General features: G+C 38.3%; 1 protein-coding gene and 1 non-coding gene across 2 annotated transcripts; both read left to right on the top strand.

The window, feature by feature from the left end:
* The first annotated feature begins 15,647 nt into the window (after window positions 1-15,647).
* LOC142180561 (small nucleolar RNA R71) lies at window positions 15,648-15,754 on the top strand. Its single transcript, XR_012709178.1, has one exon. It is a non-coding gene; the product is annotated as a small nucleolar RNA R71 (small nucleolar RNA).
* Window positions 15,755-20,051: 4,297 nt separating this feature from the next.
* On the top strand, window positions 20,052-20,825 carry LOC142180056 (putative mitochondrial protein AtMg00860). Its single transcript, XM_075250976.1, has one exon. It carries the CDS (start codon window positions 20,052-20,054, stop codon window positions 20,823-20,825), a length of 774 nt encoding a protein of 257 aa, XP_075107077.1.
* Window positions 20,826-21,103: the final 278 nt, after the last annotated feature.

Raw genomic sequence — 21,103 nt, 5'->3', positions numbered from 1 at the left:
AATCCGCGCCTTAGTGATTTCCGCATATCCCTTCGTGGACTTCTCTCATGACATAGTTAGATTCGGAAGCTCCCAAACATCGGGCCAACATGCCTTGGAAAGATCTTCTATACAATTGACCTCCCTTGAAGTTGTATCGAGCTGCTTTAGTGCATAGCGCCCAAGATTCCTTGGGATCTTCACATATTTTTTCATGCTCGAGATAGTCAATGATCTCATTTCTCCACTCCCAGACTAAATTGGTCGCGTTTACTTCGTAATAGCCATCTATGTCCAATACCGAATGCATAAGCTGCACGACCATACCAGAGTCGGATCCCTTCATTTCGTGGACAATCCCAGATTGGCTAATGCGTCTGCCTCCGCATTTTCTTCCCTTGGGTCGTGGGTAATTGACCATTCCTTGAACCGTGCGAGCAGAGCCTGGACTTTCACTACATATTGTAGCATGCGTTCCTCTTTGGCTTCGAAGACCCCGTAGACCTGACTTACTACTAATTTGGAATCACATTTGATTTCTATGACCTCGGAGTCCACTCCCCGGTCCAGCTCGAGTCCTGCAATCAAGGCTTCATACTCCGCTTCATTGTTAGTCAGAGGAACAGTTCTTATGGCCTGCCTTAGGGTTTCCCCCGACGACGTGATTAGCACTACGCCGAGCCCGGACCCTTTCACATTGGAAGCTCCGTCTGTGAACAAGATCCAAACTCCTAATGTCGATTCTGACACCATCACTGCCTCTTTGGTAGCCAAAGCTAATAGTCCCGGACTGAAAATCGGCCACAAAGTTGGCCAAAACTTGTGACTTAATCGCAGTCCTAGGTTTATACTCTATGTCAAATTCACTCATCTTGACTGCCCAATTGGCCAGCCTACTTGAAAGTTCAGGTTTATGAAGGATATTCCGCAGGGGAAAGGTTTTCACCACGGCTATCGGATGACATTGGAAATAAGGCCTAAGCTTCCGAGCGGCGACACGAGAGCTAGGGCCAATTTTTCCATATGTGGGTAGTGAGTTTCTGCTCCCATTAAAATTTTACTAACATAATAGATAGGAGATTGCGTACCTTTATTTTTACGAACTAAAACGACACTTACCGCTACCTCCGAGACTGCTAAGTAAATCAGCAATTGTTCGCCTTCCTCCGATTTCGACAATAATGGAGGGCTTGACAAATACCTTTTCAAATCCTTCAGAGCCTACTGGTATTCCGGAGTCCAATCGAAGTTGTTCTTATTTTTGAGGAGTGAAAAGAAGTGATGATATTTTTTCGAAGACCGGGTAATAAATCTGCTTAAAGTAGCCAATCTTCCAGTCAAACTTTGAACCTCTTTCACGCTTGATAATTGGTCAGGGATGTCTTCAATGGCTTTAGTTTTATCAGGGTTGACTTCGATCCCCTTTTGCGACACCAGGAATCCCAAGAAATTATCGGAGCTGACTCCGAATGCACACTTTTTGGGGTTAAGCTTCATGTTATGCTTCCTTAGGATGTCAAAGGTTTCTTGCAAGTGTTTAAGATGATCACCTGCATTCAAAGACTTAACCAGCATATCATCTATGTAAACTTCCATGGGGTTCCCTATTTGTTTCTCAAACATTTTGTTTTCGAGTCGCTGATGAGTGGCTCCGGTGTTCTTTAGCCTGAAAGGCATCACATTATAGCAATATGTGCCGAAGTTTGTTATGAACGAAGCTTTTTCCTGATCCTCCGGGTTCATCTTGATTTGGTTGTACCCGGAGTAAGCATTTGAGAAAACTCATTATCTCGTGCATGGTCGTCGCATCAATCATTTGATCAATGTTTGACAATGGGAACGAGTCTTTTGGGCACACTTTATTTAGATCCTTATAGTCTATGCACATGTAAAATTTATTAATATTCTTTGGAACTACTACTACGTTAGCTAGCCAATCAGAATACTTTACCTCTCGGATTGAACCGATATCAAGCAAACACGTTACCTCTTCTTTGACTAATTTATTTCTCACCTCGGCAATAGGGCATTTTTTCTGCCTCACCGGAGGGATGTTGGGATCCAGGCTTAGTTTGTGCACGACCACTTCTGGCGAGATACCTGTCATACCCGCATGCAACCACGCAAAACAATCAACGTTAAATTTAAGAAATTCTATGAATCCTGACCTGAGCTCGGGGTTTAATCCTGTCCCCAAGTGGAACTTCTTCTCCAAGAACTTTTCGAACAACGCGACTTGCTCAAGTTCTTCTACTGTGGACTTTGTTGTGTCCGTTTCTTCTGGCACCCGAAAATATCTTGGTACCTGATAAGATTTCGACGACTCCCCTCCCTGGTCGACTTTGTTCGGTTCGGGAGCAGGTGTCGGTTCCTATAATTGATATGCTGCATGCTCCTTCCCTTTGCTACTGGAAACTGAGATTGCGTTCATCTCCCTTTCCGCCGGTTGGTCTCCTCTTATTTGTTTAATACCCTCTGGAGTTGGGAATTTTAGAAGTTGATGATATGTTGACAGTACAACCTTCATCTCGTGCATCCATGGTCTCCCAAGGATAATATTGTAGCCCATATCGCCGTCTACTATCTCAAAAAAGACCATTTTCATTACCCTCTCGGCATTCGTGGGCAACATTATCTCTTCTCGGGTTGTCACGCTTGCTAAGTTAAACCCTACGAGGAGTTTTGTGTCCATAATGTCAGCTTGGCTTGCTCTAGCACTCTTCATTGGATAATATTGGCTGAACTTCCTGGGTCCACCAAAATATGTTTAATTTTAAAATCTAAGACATTAAGAGAGATTAGCAGTGCATTGTTGTGCGGCAGCAGTAGTCCATATGCGTCTTCCTCCGTGAAAGTAATATCGTCCTCAGTGACTTCCCAGAGTCTCTTACTGTGGGTTACTGACACCTTCGACTTTTTTTCCACCGAAAATGTCACACCATTAATTTCGTTCCCCCTGAAAATCATGTTGATCGTCAGACGAGGAGGATCTTCTCCCTCTTTCGAGGGTTCCGCGTTATTCCGGTTGCGGCCGTAGTTGTTTTTGGCCCGGTCGCTTAAGAATTCTCTGAGGTGGCCATTTTTTAGCAATGTCGCCACCTCCTCGCACAGATGCCGACAGTCCCTAGTCCAGTGGTTGTTGGTCCCATGGTATTCGCACCACAAATTAGGATCCCTCTCACTGGGATCAGATCTCATTGGCTTCGGGAATCGTGCTTCCTTAGTGTTCCTTATAGCCGACACTAGCTCCACTATGCTAACGTTGAAGTTGTATTCGAATAGCCTGGGGTAGGAGGAATCTCAGAAACCCGATATCTCCTTGTCCTGTAATGATCTGTTGCTCCGGCCGCGATCAACTCTCTTATCGATAGCGAATCTATTCACCGACCGAAAACCTCTACCGCATCCTTCGGCCCTTTCATAGGGCAAAAACCATCCTCCAGAAGATTGTCGATATGTGTCTTAATCATCCTTCGATTTCTCCTTATTCTTCTCCAGGTCTCGACCATTGGCTGATGCCAGGAAACCGAGCTGGTCATCCTCAATTCTTATCTTCGACTCGTACCGGTTGTGAACATCCACCCATGTTGTAGCCTGAAACTCGAGCAATCTTTCTTTCAATTTTTCAAAAGTGTCGGAACTTCTTGGATTCAGCCCTTTAGTAAAATGCTTTAGCTACCTATTCATCTGGTACGACCGGAAGTATCATCTTTTCTTTCTGGAATCTGGTCACGAACACCCGCAGCAATTCAGATTCTCCTTCTGCAATCCTGAATATGTCGGCCTTTCGGGCCTGTACCCTTCTAGACTCGGCATGGGCCTTGATTAAAGAATATCTCGAAAGAATCTATTGAGTGCTCGGGTAAAAGTGAATACCATGTCAGGGCCCTCTTCGTGAGGTTCTCCCCAAATTTTTCAGTTAGACTGACTCAATCTCGTGCGGAGCTAAATCGTTCCCCTTCACCACCATTGTATAGGTGGTGATGTACTCCTGAGGATCTGAAGTCCCATCATACTTTAGCACGTCTGGCATTTTGAACCGCTTTAGGATCAATTCTGGTGCCGCACTTGGTTTGAACGACAACTAGGTGTATTTCTTTGAGTCCAGTCCTTTCAATATTGGTGGTGCACCGGGAATTTGATCCATTCGGGCATTTATTTCTCTCATAAACCACATGACTTCGATTTTAAAGGGATCATTCTCATTGTTATTACCAGATCTGTTGTAGTTTCCCCAGTCCCTGTCGAAGCCGACTTCGCCTCTCGGGGTGTTGTTGTCAACCCTCTACGTTGTTTGATTTGCATGAGCACCGGGAGGATTTGGACCTCGTCCATTTGTGTTGTTGGAAGCACCCGAAAACACATGTCTCAACTCCGTCATGACATGATCCTGTCGCGAGAGGTGGCCCATAATAGCCTTTTGTTGCTCCCTTAAGATCCTCACTATTTCAGCGACATGATCATCTTCAGCATCATCAGAAGTTGCCTCTCGAACATGTCGTGTATATTGCCCCCATGGAACGGCGTGGCCTTATCCCCCTCATTGTGGGTATCACTGATCGAGTCTTTGTGCTGAGGCTGATTTTCTTAGGCCTCAACGTTGTGTATGATGTTGACATTGTTATCTGCCATTTTTATGATTTTTGCTAAGAACAAAGAATCAAACAAGTTAGTAATAGATGTAAGGATCAACTCAATTACACAACTGTCTAAGCCCCACGGTGGGCGGCAAACTGTTTACCCGTAAAATGGTACAGTTGAATTTTTACGTTGTTTATAGACAAGTGAATCGATTTGATCCCAAAATGATAAATAAATTAAACAAGAATGTAAGACTTAGCGTTGAAATCGAGATAAGACCGCAGAAATCTTGGTTCCGGGAGCAGAGCTTCCGGAGGCAGTAGTAACGATATTAATAAGCAAGAAGATAAAATATTATTGAGCTTTGAACAGTATATAACATAAGCTTGTCAGAAAATTCGTGTCCCTTACAATGATTGTTGAACTCACTAGTTATAGTTGCTTCTAGGGAACAAGGTCCTAGGATCAAGCCCATCTTAAATGACAATTATGGGGGCCATTGAAGAATGTGTAACGGTAGGCTATGAATGCATATTCTCTGTAACGGACTACATACTTAATGCTATAAAATATTTTTCATTAAATATTATCGGGTGGCAGACATTTATTTTATCTTTATGAGTAACATTCCCTTCGGGAACCAATGAGATTGCTGCCCTTGAACTTGATTGCCATTTGTCTCGCTTTCCATCTGTCTTCGGTTCCACGCGTCGCTTTATTATGCGAGCATTTAATATGAATATATTTTATCCTATACAATTTGACTCCTTAAATAGTAATATATTCACATAAAATGAAACAACATGAGTAATATTTAAAATATTATTAATATTGTTTTTTAAAAAAAAGCTAAATTTATTGATAATCTTACTATTGTAGTATGTTTACAAAAGCTTAAGAGATTTTGGGCAAAATTTAATATTGACCACTACCAATAAGGTTTACAAATATATTAAGATAGAGAAGGCATCTATTACTCTTTTCGATCAAGTTTAAATTATCTATTTTACACTTTGAAAATTTATTCTCAACCGCATTAGTGAACAATGAACTTTAGAGCAACCAAAAAAAAAAAGGAAAAAAAAAGCTCTCGAAATCATCTTTACACTCCATTTGTTCTTTGCATAGCCAAATCCCATGGCACATGCCTTATTCAATTTTTATTAATCAACAATCAAGTATTACAAAACCATATCTAAACTACCTCAGCTAACTATACAACTAACCAAACCAAAGCAGTGGTGGCTCAATCCATATTGTGGCCTAAAGCCGAGCTTTATTAAAAGGCCTTAAGCCATTAAATCTAACTAGTTTTAGTGTACGCGCGTTACGCGTGTTTTCCATCTCAATGAGTAATATTTTTGTAAGAAACTTACATATTTAAAAAAGAATTGCGTTTGAGTAATAAAGTAAAGTGTAAGCTTATGAAATTGTTGAATATTGATCCTATATAGCTAACACAATAAAAGAAAAAAATTGTTCATATGAAAGTCCTCAATCATTTTATGTTTAATTTCACAAGTTATCATACTTTCTTTTTTGGTTTCGGTAAAACACATAGCCCTTGAAGATTTAAAAAATAATTCTGATTTTTTATTCAAAAGCTATTCTCAAGTTCATTCGAGAAGACACAAACATGGTATAGACTTTTATTATGATTCTTTAAAAATTTGTCAAATAACATATATTAAAAAATTAAATCATATATCTTCTTAATTTATCTCCCTTTAAATATTTCAACGTTACCCATTTAGTGAAGTTTTAGTTGTTGAAACAAAAAAGATATATAATATGAGTACCTAACTTTGTCTAAACATGTGTGTTCAAAGTAAGTATTATTAAAATATGAAAATTTTATAGAAAGAATAAATTACTATAACAAGTTATTGAATTCACTAAGTGCGTGTGTGACTATATATATATATATATATATATATATATATATATATATATATATATATATATATATATATTAATTAAACATTTTCTTATATATAATTTATTTTTAATTCCTAAATATTTGAACTTCCTACATAGTTCAAATAAGAAAAGATTCAATAAGTAAAATTCTAATTGATCTTAAGATCTTAAAAATTAGTAAAATATTTTAATTAAAATTTTATTCAGTATAAGATTTATTTTTAATGGATAAAAGATCAATTAACATTTCGTGTAGAGGTTTCGTACTTTATAATATAAATTTAGGCTTGTACGGTTTAATATGATTGAATATGGTATCAAATAATTATTTTGGGTACTTAATTGAACATGGATTAATTATTTTATATGATTAAAAGAAGAATTTTTAAATATATATTCAATTAGTTTGCGTTAAAATAATTTTAATTTAAACGTTATTGTACTATAATTTTAATGGAATATGTGACTTTATGTCCCCATATTTTAATTTTGTAATTAGAAATCAATTGAATTCACCATATAAGTTCATTTTTATATTGGTTCTACGTATTGCACAAAGGATTTATTTTCAAATGGTACGATATATAAGGTAATACTCATTGATTTTAAATTCCTAAATATTAGGACTTCTTACATTTAATGTATAATATTTTATTGATTTCAAAGTCCTAAATGTTAGAAAAGTAACTTAAATTATAATTTTCTATATTGTAAAAGCTATTTTTAAAGGGTAAAAAAGGCGAACGACATTTCGCTAAGGACCTTCGTGCTTTTAATATAGTATAGATTAAATATATATATATATACTTTTATTTGAAATTATTCTTCTAGCTTTTCGATATACAAAGTTATTATTATTTTTAATCACTTTTTTCTAATATTTCTTCTGAATTTATATTCAATCCATGTAATATATCACTGATATAGGCTATGATTTTATCAATACTAAAAAAGGATTAAATTCAAGTCCGAGAAAATCAATATGGAATTTCACTATTATACTACAAACTCTTCTAGTGTTTGAATTCATTAAGATTACAATAACAAGTATTCTAATTCCATACATAATCTAAAAGGACCTGCTCTCTGATTTATGAATAAATCAAACATGTTAAGAGAAATAGTTGATTCACAAAAATTGAATTGAAATTGAAATTGAAAAGTCAACTCATTATAAACAGAAAAATGAACAGATATACGTGAGGGAGAAAAATGAAACGGGGTGATTGGGAAAGTTAATGCACTGCATGATTGTATCTGTCACGACCCAAAATCTCAACCCGTTATGATAACGCCTAACACACTTGCTAGGCAAGCAGAACATAACAATAAAGAATCAAAATAGTGGAAAAGACAGAAATAACATGAATCTGAAACCTTAATATAGCACAATACCGCTAATACATGATAAATCCCCCAGAAACTGATAAATACAGAGTCATGAGTTCTAATATGGAAATACAAGTCTGAAATGATCAAATACAATACTGTATGAAATAAAGACAACAGTACATAAGAAAAGAGACGCCAAGACTGCGGGCAAGAATACAGCTCTATCTCGTCTCTCGATACTCAGCTCAACAAGCAACTCCGATATTGATGACTGGTCCCAACACCTGGATCTGCACAATTAAGTGCAGAGTATAGCATGAGTACGACCGACCCAATGTACTCAGTAAATATCATAGCTAACATCGGCGAGGTAAAAGAAGCAAGAATTATAAATGATACTTGCTATAACCTGTACAGTTTCACAAATCCAACAAGTACAGACCAATAATGTGATCAAGTATAAATCACAGAAAGAACTACCTCTATGTGTGTGTACAATTATTCAAGTACTCTGCTCGGTCAATGTTACAGCATGTAAAGATGATATACAATTAAATCAGGTAATTGACCACAAAAATTGCAAGTAAAGATGAAATGCAAAATCCAAAACATACACTGGCCAAATTTTCCTCAATACTTTCATAACCGTATCAAACCACTAATCAGTTTTCTCAAATCCGCGTGTACACCATCAAGAGAGAAGCATGAGAGGGTGACCCCAGGGGGATGGATCCATATCCACACGCTGCACGGACAACTCACGCGGTGCACGGACAACTCACGTGCTGCACGGACAACTCACGTGCTAATAATATCAATCGCAAGGACAACTCACATGCTAAAAATATTAATATTTGGATCTGCACAGATAACTCACGTTCTGCATGGACAACAAACGTGCTAATAATATCAACTGCACGGACAACTCACGTGCCAATAATTATAATCCGCCTGGAGTGTTCACAGGCTACTCGTCCAGCTCATAACACACAAAAAGCAAATATACGAGAATACATGTACATGATCAATGATTATCAAGTTCATACTCTTGAACTAGTATAAATAACATACTATAGTGTAAGCATGTGCAATGTGTGCTATCACAACTAGAACAGACAATTTCACCTTGAAATAACAGTTTATCAAGTTCAATTGGGGAATAATCTCAACGAAATCTCAAATGTGATACAAATAACTAACAGAGGGTACAAATAGGAGAAACATCACAAATTGAAGTTTAATAATCAATTCAAGGCATATCATAGCTTAAGCACTACCTCGAGCATGAAAATAGTACCCCGGTGCACGCATATGGGCTCAACCCCATACATATGCGCCACTCATAGCACATATCTATCATAAATAATTCAGGCAACTAGTGTCTCAACCAAGTTTAGGTAAGATACTTACCTCAATCAAGCCAAATCACTCCTCTAACAAGCCCTTCCCACATGTATCAACCTCCGGACGGCTTGAATCTAGTCAAAATAACTTAATACCATCAATAATAGCCATATGAAACAATTCTAAATGATAAAGCTAAAGTCTTGAATCAAATATGTAAAGTCAACCCCTGACCTGCACTCCGGAACCCGAAAAAATTCATAAATTCCGAACACCCATTTAATTACGAGTCCAACTATACTAATTTCATCTAATTCCATCCACAAATCGACCCTCAAACCACCAAATCTTACTCTCCAATACCATGGTTTAAAACCCCCAAATTCCATTTCAAATTCACATAAAGTAGGTATAATAATCAATGGGTAATCAATATTTCTCAACAAAAGTGATTAAAATTTACTTACCTCTTCAATTGTAGCAACCCCCCCCCTCGAAAATTGCCCTTAGCCGAGTTCAAAATCTCCCAAAATGAGAAAACACTCAAACCCTTCGATTTATAATTCTACCCAGTGATCCCGCATCTGCGCTCCAAATGTCCGCCTATCCGGTCTAAAACGCGTATCTGCGCACTTCCCTTAAGTACCGACCTACCGCTTCTGCGGTCCAACTCCCACTTCTGTGAGTTCGCATCTGCGGTCCTAATCCCATCCATCCATACTCCGCTTCTGCGAAAACTTCCTCACATAAGCGCATGCGCTTCTGCGGAACTCTACGCGCATCTGCGAAGCTCCCTTGACCAGACCATCTTGCGCTTCTGCGACCCTTCAGCCGCACCTGCGGCCAAGCCCACCGCAGATGCGATCACACCAGAAACCATAAGCTTCAGCAATAATCACCAAGTCTAAAATGATCCGTTAACCATCCGAAATACCTTCGAGGCCCCCGGGACCCCATCTAAACATACCAACAAGTCCTTAAACACATTATGCACTTACTCGAAGCCTCAAATCACATCAAACAACATCAAAATCATGAATCACACCCTAATTCAAGCCTAATGAAACTAATAAACTTCTAACTTCTAAAACTAATATCGAACCATATCAAATCAACTCCGAATGACCTCAAATTTTGCACACTAGTCCCAAATGACACAACGGACCTATTCCAACTCTCAGAATCGAAATTCGAACCCCGGTATCATCAAAGTCAACTCTCGGTTTAACCTCTCAACCTTCCAAACCTTCAACTTTCCAACTTTCACCAAAAAGCCTCAAACCAACCTACGGACCTCCAAATCAATATCTGCACATACGCCTGAGTTCAAAATTACCATATGAAGCTATCATAACCATCAAAAATTCATTCTGGAGTCGTCTACACAAAAGTCAAACTCCGGTCAACTCTTTCAACTTAAGTCTCCAACCTTGAGACCAAGTGTCCCAATTCACTCTGAAACATCTCTGAAACCAAACCAACCATCCCAACAAGTCACATAACCACAAATGAACATAGAAGAAGCAGTAAATATGGGAATGAGGCTACAATACACAAAAAGATCGGCCAGATCATTACAATGTCTCTATAACCATGCCAAAATTCTGTTCAAGAAGATCTTAGAGAATTTACATTGCATAAACAAATGCTCATTTGATTCATCATAAGCTTAGCACAAAGCACAACATAAATCCACATTCATTCCCCATTTGAATATCTGTAAGCACTCAATAACTTGGCATGCATTAATAACCATATTGTAAATGTGGTCTTTGAGCATGACATTGACGAGCGCAAACACGCACTTAAATTATGCTCGCTAGTCAAAGATAGTATAGTATGATATCGTCTCCACATGGATTGGATTTAAACAGTATTCTCGTAGTTTGTAGCTAGACTTCTATCCAGGAGGATCAACAATGGAGATTTATATAATTACTAATTTGAAATCTACAACTATTGACTAATGACAATCGCAACAAAAGTAAGCAAGGAAGTTATCAATGGGAGAAAATATGGATTGATATGATAGGTGCAAGATAATTATTCGGGATCTAACTCTAGATAATTCACTTCTAATGTTCAAGTGAGTCTCTCGAATTCACTTAATTATCAGTACAATGTTTTAGTAGAAACTCCTCTTTCGATTAAGTCTCAACCTCACAATATGAACCAATTTCATCTCGGTGAAGATATGCAAGAATTCGTAATGGATTGGTCTTTAGGAGAACCTCTTTCGATTATCCTCCTAACTAAGTTTAATCAAGGATTCAACTAGCATCTTTTGATTACTTCGAAGAATCTATGAACTCAACCAACAATATAGGGAAAATATATCACAAGTTATGCCTCTCTCGATTACAAGAACAAGTGAACATAGATGCAACAGTTTAATCTTCCCAAAACGATTCAAATACATAAAAATAGAGTTATAATCTACAAACAACCATCAATACACCAAATCCATCAAAACCCAAAAGGTTCTACTCCATAGATATTGAGAAGTTCTTCACAAATGAAATAAAAGTATAGGAAAACATAAATACAATCCAAACCCGGATCTTGAGTGAGGAAGGAATGATGAAATCCTTGTGCTCTTGCTTCTCCTTCTTCTCCTGTTTCCTTAGTCTAAGGTATGTCAAAAGTCCAGAAATGGTGTTTTCCCTTGTATTTCAACTATCCCCAAATAAGCCCCGGATGAAAATACCTTTTTAGCGAAATTGGGAACATACTCTAACATTTTTGCACTACCACGCCGCATGCCACGCCGCGGCATTGGCGCGCTTGCGGGAAATTCCAGAACGAATTGCAAATCACTTTCTGGGCATATATTACACAGTCGCGCCTCCCCATGCGGCGCGGTAGTGTATTTTTCATAGATTAATTCATTTTTCCAGTTTTTGACATCTGGACTTGGTACTCGACCCCCGAACGCGATCCCGGTTTAATCCCTTGGGCTTCTACTCAGACTTCAAAGCTCCAATTAGCTCCGCAAAATCTAAATAACTCGGAATTACTCCTACACGGCATAAAACACATAATAAGTGTAAAACACTACTAATTAAAGCTCAACATAAGTAAAGTGCTGTGAATTAGAGTGCAATAAGCGACTAAAATACGGCTTTCTAGCCTACCATCAACACCCCGCACTTAAACCATTGCTTGTCCTCGAGCTATCAAACTACACTTTACATAGACACGACCTTTTTAAACAACTGTCCTAACTCATCACACCAAGAATACTAGAACAGACTAAGCACAATACCGTAATATCTTTGCCTCAAGAGTTGACTCTAAAGCACCACACATTTTTCATAACCTGCTCACTTACTCTACAGAGGTCAATGCCATTACCTTTCCTTCATAAATCAAGTGCCCTCAAACAACAATAGAGAGTAGTTCCAAAGATAATAAAGTTTAAGAACAATTAGGAACTCAAGATAGAAAGAATTCACTCACTCTTAGAAGTAATATTCATATGCCACAAAGAATGTACCATAAGCTTTCCCGTAGTGTACTACTCTACTAATTGAGCTTATTCAGTCAATGATCAAGTAGGATTTTATTTGGTTGTAATATAGGCTGTGGGACGGGTAGGATACATTTGGATATATTGGCTACACCTCCCCAAGCACTTTAATACATACAATTGGCCGTTCAAAATCCCACACTTTTGTCAAACCATAACTCCACCCTTACATCAATCTATGTCAACTCCCCACTTCTTTAAGCACACATACATCAAAAGTTACCACTATCAATGAATATTTACACAAAAAATGCAACTATATTATTATTATTATTATTATTATTATTATTATTTTTTATTTTTTATTTTTTTTCAATTCACGTGGCTCTTATTTTTTCAAAACAGTGCACCTTTCTCCTTATTTCATTAGTTCCACTCAAAAGCCAACCAACATCCCACACTTTAACTTTTACAAAGTTCATAACAATTTCAAGTGCTCGCGAGAGGTAAAATGGGTAAGGCTTGTAACGTGGTTGCCAAAGAAACAGGATTGCATGCTCAAAGGGGTTAACTAAGATACATAATAATTAGGTGGGTACAATATATAACTGGCTCAATAAAGAAATGCCTATATCACTTTCAAGACTGAATAAAACTACTATTTCGCTTTGCAAATACACCGGGCAAGTTCTAGACATCAAATGTAATGCACAGAATACATAAAATCTCTCTCACACACGGCACAAAACTCACTCAGGATCAGACTCATCAAGACACTCTAATCAAAGTAGTTAAGCAAAGTTAAGATCATACAATTTAAGGTGCTTATACATGAGTCAAAAATGAACTTAAGCGTCACAACTAAAGCACTTACTATTCTCAAGGCATAATAAAGTCAAGAGATATTGCTTTCATTTAAAATTACAGCACAAGATCTCCTACTCCTAAAAAAATAAAACTAACTACACCCGGTTGAAAACAAAATCCTTGAAAAAAAATCGCGGCACAAAGAAAAACCAAGGGAGAATTATTATACTACCTAAAGAAAATAATATATATATATATTTTTCTTCGACTTAATCCCTCAAGAAACCTGTCAAATGACATCCATCATCGGAAAAAATTAAAAAAATTAAAATTTTCAATCAAATGAACTACAAAAATACACATAAACATTTATATATTCTATACATATATACATCCCCACCCTACACTTTAAATTGTGTCATCTCCCTATGGCACACAAATAAAAAGAAAGAGGTAAGGACAATTTCCCTGAACGTCTAGTCGGGGTTTGAGTCAAAGTTGGGCTCTATCCCTCGCGCCCGAACTAGTGCACTCATCCATGCATATAGCTTCTTCTTAGACTTCATGGGGTACACCCCACACTTATCTTTTTCACTCATTGCAGCATTCTCTGTCACACCCTTCACTTTCCACACAATACTAGCAGCTTGCTTTTCTTTTTTTACCCCCGTTTCTACATCCATCTCAAAAGTCACAGTTTCCTCGCCCACTCTAAGCATGAGTTTTCTTTCATGTATATCTAATATTTCTCTACCCATTGCTAGGAATGGTCTTCCTAGGATGAGGGGGACCTCCTTGTTCTCTTCCATATTAACCACTATGAAATCCATAGGAAATACAAACTTATCTACCCGAACTAAGACATCTTCAACTATTCCCTTGGGTATTAGAGTCGTTTGGTCTGCCAACTGTAAAAATATTGGGTACAGACCTTATCTCTCCAATATCCTTCTCTAGTTTCCTGTAAATAGATAGAGGCATTAAATTAACTGAGGCACCAAAATCACATAGAGACTTATCAAAATTAGTAGTGCCTAAAGAGCAAGGTATGGTAAAACTCCCTGGATCTCCACACTTTTGGGAGAGTTTATTTTGCAATATTGCACTGCAATGCTATGTGAGCTTGACAACTGATGTATCTTCTATTTTCCTCTTCTTTGTCAGGATCTTCTTCAGCAACTTGGCATAAGTCGGCATTTGTGAGAGCACTTCTGTGAATGGTAGGTTTACATGAACCTGTTTCAACACATCTAGAAATCTCTCGAACTGCTTGTCCAGCTTTTCTCTACTTAGCTTTTAGGGAAAAGGCAGCGCAGGCATATGCTTGCTCGCCTCAGGTTCCTCCCTTATCGAGTTTTCTTCCTTCTTCTTTTCGACATTACTTTTCAGCTGCTCCCCGCTTTCTTTTTCATGTCTCACATTCTTGTGGATTGGGCTGAGATATTTCAACACTTGCCCACTTCTCAAAGTTACAACATTCATTGATTCTTTGGGATTTCTTTCTGTATCAGCCGGGAGTGTTCCTGGGGCTCACTCAGACATTAGAGTAGCTAAGTGCCCAACCTGTCTTTCCAGACTTCGAAAAGATGTACCCAATTCTTTGATAGCTGCATCATGGGCGTCAAGCCTCTCATCCGTCTTGATAATGAAGGTCTTCACAAGATCTTCCATGCTGGGTTGATTTGACTGTGGAGATTGATACTGCTGCCTCTGCTGATTTTGAAAACCTGGAGGTCCCTGTTCCTGGAATCTGGGGTTGTTTTGTTGCCATGCATTTGCAGTACCCCCAGGTGAACTCCATGAAAAACCGGGGTGCCTCTGACCCATTGCATTAAAATTATTGTTTCCTACAACATTCACTTCCTCAGTTGAGGCTTGACACTCATGAGTAGGGTGTCCTCTTCCACATATATCACAAGCTGTGTGGTGTACATTTTGCATCAAAGCTACAGTTAGCTTTCGTATTTCTTTAGCCATAGCATCAAGCTGTACTTGCGCAGATATAGTAGCATCAACTTGGTGAACACCAGTTGATTTTCTTCTTTCCACACTATCAGAGGTCCACTGATTAGCATCTTCGGATAACTCAACAAGAATAGTAAATATCTCCTCTGGAGTCTTCTTCATAAAGGGGCCTCCAACTACATTGCTCACTAATCTACGCGAGGTCGGTGTCAATCCATCCCAAAAGTCCTGGAGTTGCATCCAGAGTTCAATTCCTCTATGTTGACACCTCTTAACTATCTCCTTAAACCTCTCCCATGCTTCAAAAATAGTTTCATTCTCTTTCTGGAAGAAGTTATGGATTTCTCTTCTAAAGTTGACCGTCTTAGCTGAGGAGAAATATTTATCAAGAAATTTTCTGGTCATTTCCTCCCATGTTCTAATTGATCCATTTGGCAAGCTTCGAAGCCACTACTTTGCATCATCTTTAAGTGAAAAGGGGAATGCCCTTAAATACACTGCATCTTATGACACCCCATTGTATTGAAAGGTGTTCATAATCTCCTCGAAGTCCGTCAGATGCGTGTTTGGATCTTCGTTCATCTTCCCTCTGAAAACACAGCTGTTTTGGATGGTTTGAAGCAAACCTTACTTCAGCTCGAAATTATTGGCTGCAATTGGAGGTGGTCTAACACTTGACAATCCTTGATTGTAGACTGGTCTGGCGTAGTCACCTAATGCTCTACCAAGCCTTGGTACCACATTCTCGCACTGGTCATCAATCAAGGGTCGATTTAGATTGAATCTTCGACCCCTATTGTCTTCGACAGTTTCCTCAGCAGCTCTATGGGCTGCCTCAACAACTATCCTTGCAGCTGTCTCTACCTCATTTTCATCATTATTAGCCATGTGTTCTTGGGTTGAAGGTTGGCCCAAGAACCTTACGGTTCACTCTTTCTCCTTCCTCAGTTGCCGCAGGTATTTTTCCAATTCTGGGTTGTAAGGTATTACTTCTTTACAAGAAGATCGTATCATACACTACGAACTTAACCTGTTGCCCTGCACACGGAGGAGAAACCCGTGAAGAATAAAATAAAAGTAAAAATAAAAATGAATTCCTGAATTAGCACTACAAACTAATTCAAATACTATTGATTGCCAATCCCCGGCAACGATGCCATTTGACGAGCACAAAATACGTACTTAAATTGTGCTCGCTAGTCAGAGATAGTACAGTATGATATCGTCTCCATAGGGATTGGATTTAAACAGTATTCTCGTAGTTTGTAGCTAAATTGCTATCCAGAAGGATCAACAATGGGGATTTATATAATTACTAATCTAAACTCTACAACTATTGACTAATGACAATCGCAACAAAGGTAAGCAAGGAAGTTATCAATGGGAGAAAATATGGGTTGATATGATAGGTGCAAGATAATTATTCGGGATCTAACTCTAGATAATTCACTTATAATGTTCAAGTGAGTCTCTCGAATTCACTTATTATCAGTACAATTATTTAGTAGAAACTCCTCTCTCGATTAAGTCTCAACCTCACAATATGAACCAATTTCAGCTCGGTGAAGATATGCAAGAATTCGTAATAGATTGGTCTTTAGGAGAACCTCTTTCGATTATCCTCCTAACTAGGTTTAATCAAGGATTCAACTAGCCTCTTTCGATTATTTCGAAGAATCTATGAACTCAATCAACAATATAGTACAAATATATCACAAGTTATACCTCTCTTAATTACAAGAACAAGTGAACATAGATGCAATAATTTAATCTTCCCAAAACAAATCAAATACATAAAAATAGAGTTATAATCCACAAACAACTATCAATATACCAAATCCATCAAAACCCAAAAGGTTCTACTCCATAGACATGGAGAAGTTCTTCACAAATGAAATAAAAGTATAGGAAAACATAAATACAATCCAAACGTGGATCTTGAGTAAGGAAGGAAGGATGAAATCCTTGTGCTCTTGCTTCTCCTATTTTCTTAGGTCTAAGGTATGCCAAAAGTCCAGAAATGGTATTTTTCCCGTGTATTTTAACTATCCCCAAATGAACCCCAGACGAAAATACCCTTTTTAGCGGAATTGAGAACATACTCTAATATTTTTGCACTACCGCGCCGCATGCGGCGCGCTTGTGGGAAATTCTAGAACAAATTGCAAATCACTTTCTGGGCATATATTACACAGCTGCCCCGCCCCATGCGGCGCGGTAGTGTATTTTTCGTAGATTAATTCGTTTTTCCAGTTTTTGGCATCCGGACTTGGTACTCGACCCCCGAACGCGATCCCGGTTTAATCCCTTGGGCTTCTACTCAGATTTCAAAGCTCTAATTAGCTCCGCAATATCTAAATAACTCGGAATCACTCCTACACGGCATAAAACACATAATAAGTGCAAAGCACTACTAATTAAAGCTCAACATAAGTAAAGTGCAGTGGATTAGAGTGCAATAAGCGACTAAAATACGACTTTCTAGCCTACCATCAGACATCATTCTTGAACATCATATGGTAAATTTGCCTAATCATGCTCCTTTTAGCTATATGATTGCATTGTACCTGGTCCAAAATTTCTCTAACATCCAATACTTCCTGATTATTTGTTGGAGTATTGGACTGGTGTTAAATTGCAGTCCTTTGATATAATAAGTAAGGATCTATTTCATCCATAGCTTATCCTGTTCATGAGCCAAATTCCAATAAGTTTTCACTATAGCAGCCTTATTCCAAAGCTATGGATTAGTTAAATTCAACCCACGTGTAGATTTAGGATTGCACATTATGTCCCAGGCTACTAAAGCATTCTTTTTTATCACACTTTCCCTTGGCTAAACATAGCTTCTGCATAATGCATCAATTGCTTTTAATACTTTAGCAGGAATAAAAAACAATTGAGTCCATATAATTTGTATGCCAAAGAGTAGTTTGTACTATTTGTACCTTCTAGCATAGGTTAACTTATTGCATGCCATGAGGAAATTTTGTCTGTAATGTTCTCTATTAGGGGTTGCCACTGTAATAGAGTGAATTTCCTTGTGGATAGAGGAATACTAAGGTATCTAAAGGGTAGTTCATCACAAGCAAATCCCAAATGTTCTAAGATCTTCTCTCTTTTATATTGTAGTACTCCTTCAAAATACACTGAGCTCTTAGTCGAATTTATCTATAACCCAGATACACTAAATTAGACTTTCCTACTTATGATGGAACTGAAGATCCTCTTATTTGGCTTCACCGTTGTGAGAAATTCTTTGTTAACCAGCGTACTCCCAACCAAGAAAAAGTAGGGTTAGCTTCTTTTCACATGTTGGGGAGGCACAATTATGGGTTAATCAACTGGAACTGGAGGAACCCAATTTAACACGGGGTGTGTTCAAGAATATTGTACCCTTCGTTTTGGCCAACCAATGAAAAGTAACCCATTAGGAGAGTTTTTCAACTTGAAACAAACTAGTTCTGTGGAAGAATATCAGAGAAACTTCCAAAATCGGTTGGTTCGTGCTTCATCTATGCGTATAGACCAACAAGTTGATATGTTTACAACTGGGTTAGTTGATTCAATTCATCTCGATGTTGAAATGCATAATCCATCTAAGTTAGTGCAAGCAATGAGTCTGGCAAGAGCATTTGAGAAGAAAATACAGATTTCTTCTGCCACACAAAGGGGCTATGGTTCAACCTCAAACGACAGTGTCAAAGTTTTCGGTACAACGGTGACTTTGAGTGCTAAGACTACTACTTATTCTTATCCTTTTGTGAAAAGGTTGACTCGCACCGAGGTGGTTGCACGACGTGCAACAGGATTGTGCTACAACTATGATGATCCTTATGTTGCAGGCCATCAATGAAAAGAGTTATTTTGGATGGAAATAGAGGATGGAGAATCGGGGGACATAACAACGGACAACGAAGAGCCCGCCATCTCACACTCATGCCATCACAGGCAAATAACATGCAAATACTATGCAATTGCAAGTTGTAATTGATATGTAGTTGTTGCTTAACTTAGTGGATTCGAGAGCACACACAATTTTATTAGCTCTACTGCTACCCAACCTTTAGGATTGCCTATCCATCATCAGGAAAATCTCAATGTATCAGTGGCAAATGGCGAAAAAATCTCCAGTTTGGGCATTTGCAAAGGAGTGTAATTTTCTGTAATTACCCATTCTTTTATTGCTGATTTTTATGTGATTCCTTTGGATGGTTTTAATATTGTCCTAGGTGTCAAGTGGCTGCAAACACTCGAGCCTATCTTATGGGACTTTACCTCATTGACAATGATATTTGAAGTAAATGAAAGGCAGATCACCTTACAGGGACAACAACAACTATTCCAGCCGCACCTACATCTTTCGCTGGATTCCAAGCAAGGTGACCTCGAGAAGATATTGGCCAAATTTGATGACATATTCCAAGAACCTACAGGTCTGCCTCCTATACGTTCCTGCGACCATCGCATTTGTTTACTACCAGGAACTGATCCGGTGGTAGTTCGACCCTATCGCTACCCTCACTTCCAGAAAGATGAGATTGAAATATAGTATGATCAAATGCATCATCAAGGCATTATCCGACCCAGTCGTTCTCCATTCTCATCACCTGTACTGTTAGTTCGGAAACATGATGGAACATGGCACTTTTGCATGGACTATAAGGATCTTAATTCCAAAATAGTAAAAGACAAATTCCCTATTCCAGTAGTAGATGAATTACTTGAAGAATTACATGGAGCACAATTTTTCACCAAGCTCGATCTTCGCTCTAGTTACCATCAAGTCCGCATGGACTCTATGGATGTTGAGAAGACGGCTTTCAGAATGCACCATGGCTATTTTGAGTTCTTTGTCATGCCATTTGGATTGACCAATGCCCCCTCTACCTTTCAAGAAATGATGAATGAGGTATTCCGAAATTACCTACATCAATTTACTTTTGTATTTTTTGATGACATCCTTGTGTATAGCAAGACTTGGAAGGATCATTTGTCGCACATGCGAATCATCCTTGAGTTACTGCAAGCTCATCGCCTTTGTTTTAAAAAATCCAAATGTTCCTTTGGCGAAAAACAAGTAGCTTATCTGGGCCACATAGTTTCAAACACAAGTGTTTCAGCTGATGACAACAAGATCAAGGCCGTGGTGGACTGGCCTCAACCGCAATCAACAAAAATATTGCATGGATTCTTGGGCTTGGCAGGATATTACCACAAATTCATCCAGAATTTTGGTCTGATTGCTGCTCCCTTAACAAGTATGCTTAAGCGACATTCTTTTAAGTGGAATGATGATACACTTGCTTCTTTTGAAGCTCTTAAAAAGGCATTAATTGCTGCCCCAATCTTACAGTTGCCAAATTTTGACGAAGAATTTGTTATTGAGTGTGATGCTTCAGGTGATGGAATAGGAGCAGTCCTTTAACAGAAGGGACATCCAATTGCTTTTTATTAGTTGTAAGCTAGCTGATCTAAACCTAAAACTTCCAGCTTATGAACGTGAATTGATAGGCTTGACAAAGGCAATTCAACATTGGAGACGTTATCTTTTGGGTCGAGCCTTTCTAATTCGAACTGATCATTATAATATTAAATACTTGTTAGATCAACGTCTTACTACTTCTCCTCAACAACATTGGCTTAGCAAGTTGACGAGGTATGCGGGTTGAATACAAGGTCAGGCGCTTGAATACTGCTGCATAT

Source organism: Nicotiana tabacum, chromosome 4 (assembly GCF_000715075.1).
Source record: "Nicotiana tabacum cultivar K326 chromosome 4, ASM71507v2, whole genome shotgun sequence".
NCBI classification, from domain to species: Eukaryota; Viridiplantae; Streptophyta; class Magnoliopsida; order Solanales; family Solanaceae; genus Nicotiana; species Nicotiana tabacum.
The sequence above is the reverse complement of the archived record's forward strand: the minus strand, read 5'-3'. Positions and strand labels throughout refer to the sequence as shown.

Bases quoted from the DNA above. Each gene is read 5' to 3' on its own strand.
- LOC142180056 (XM_075250976.1), top strand. From the start codon at position 20,052: ATGGACTATAAGGATCTTAATTCCAAAATAGTAAAAGACAAATTCCCT.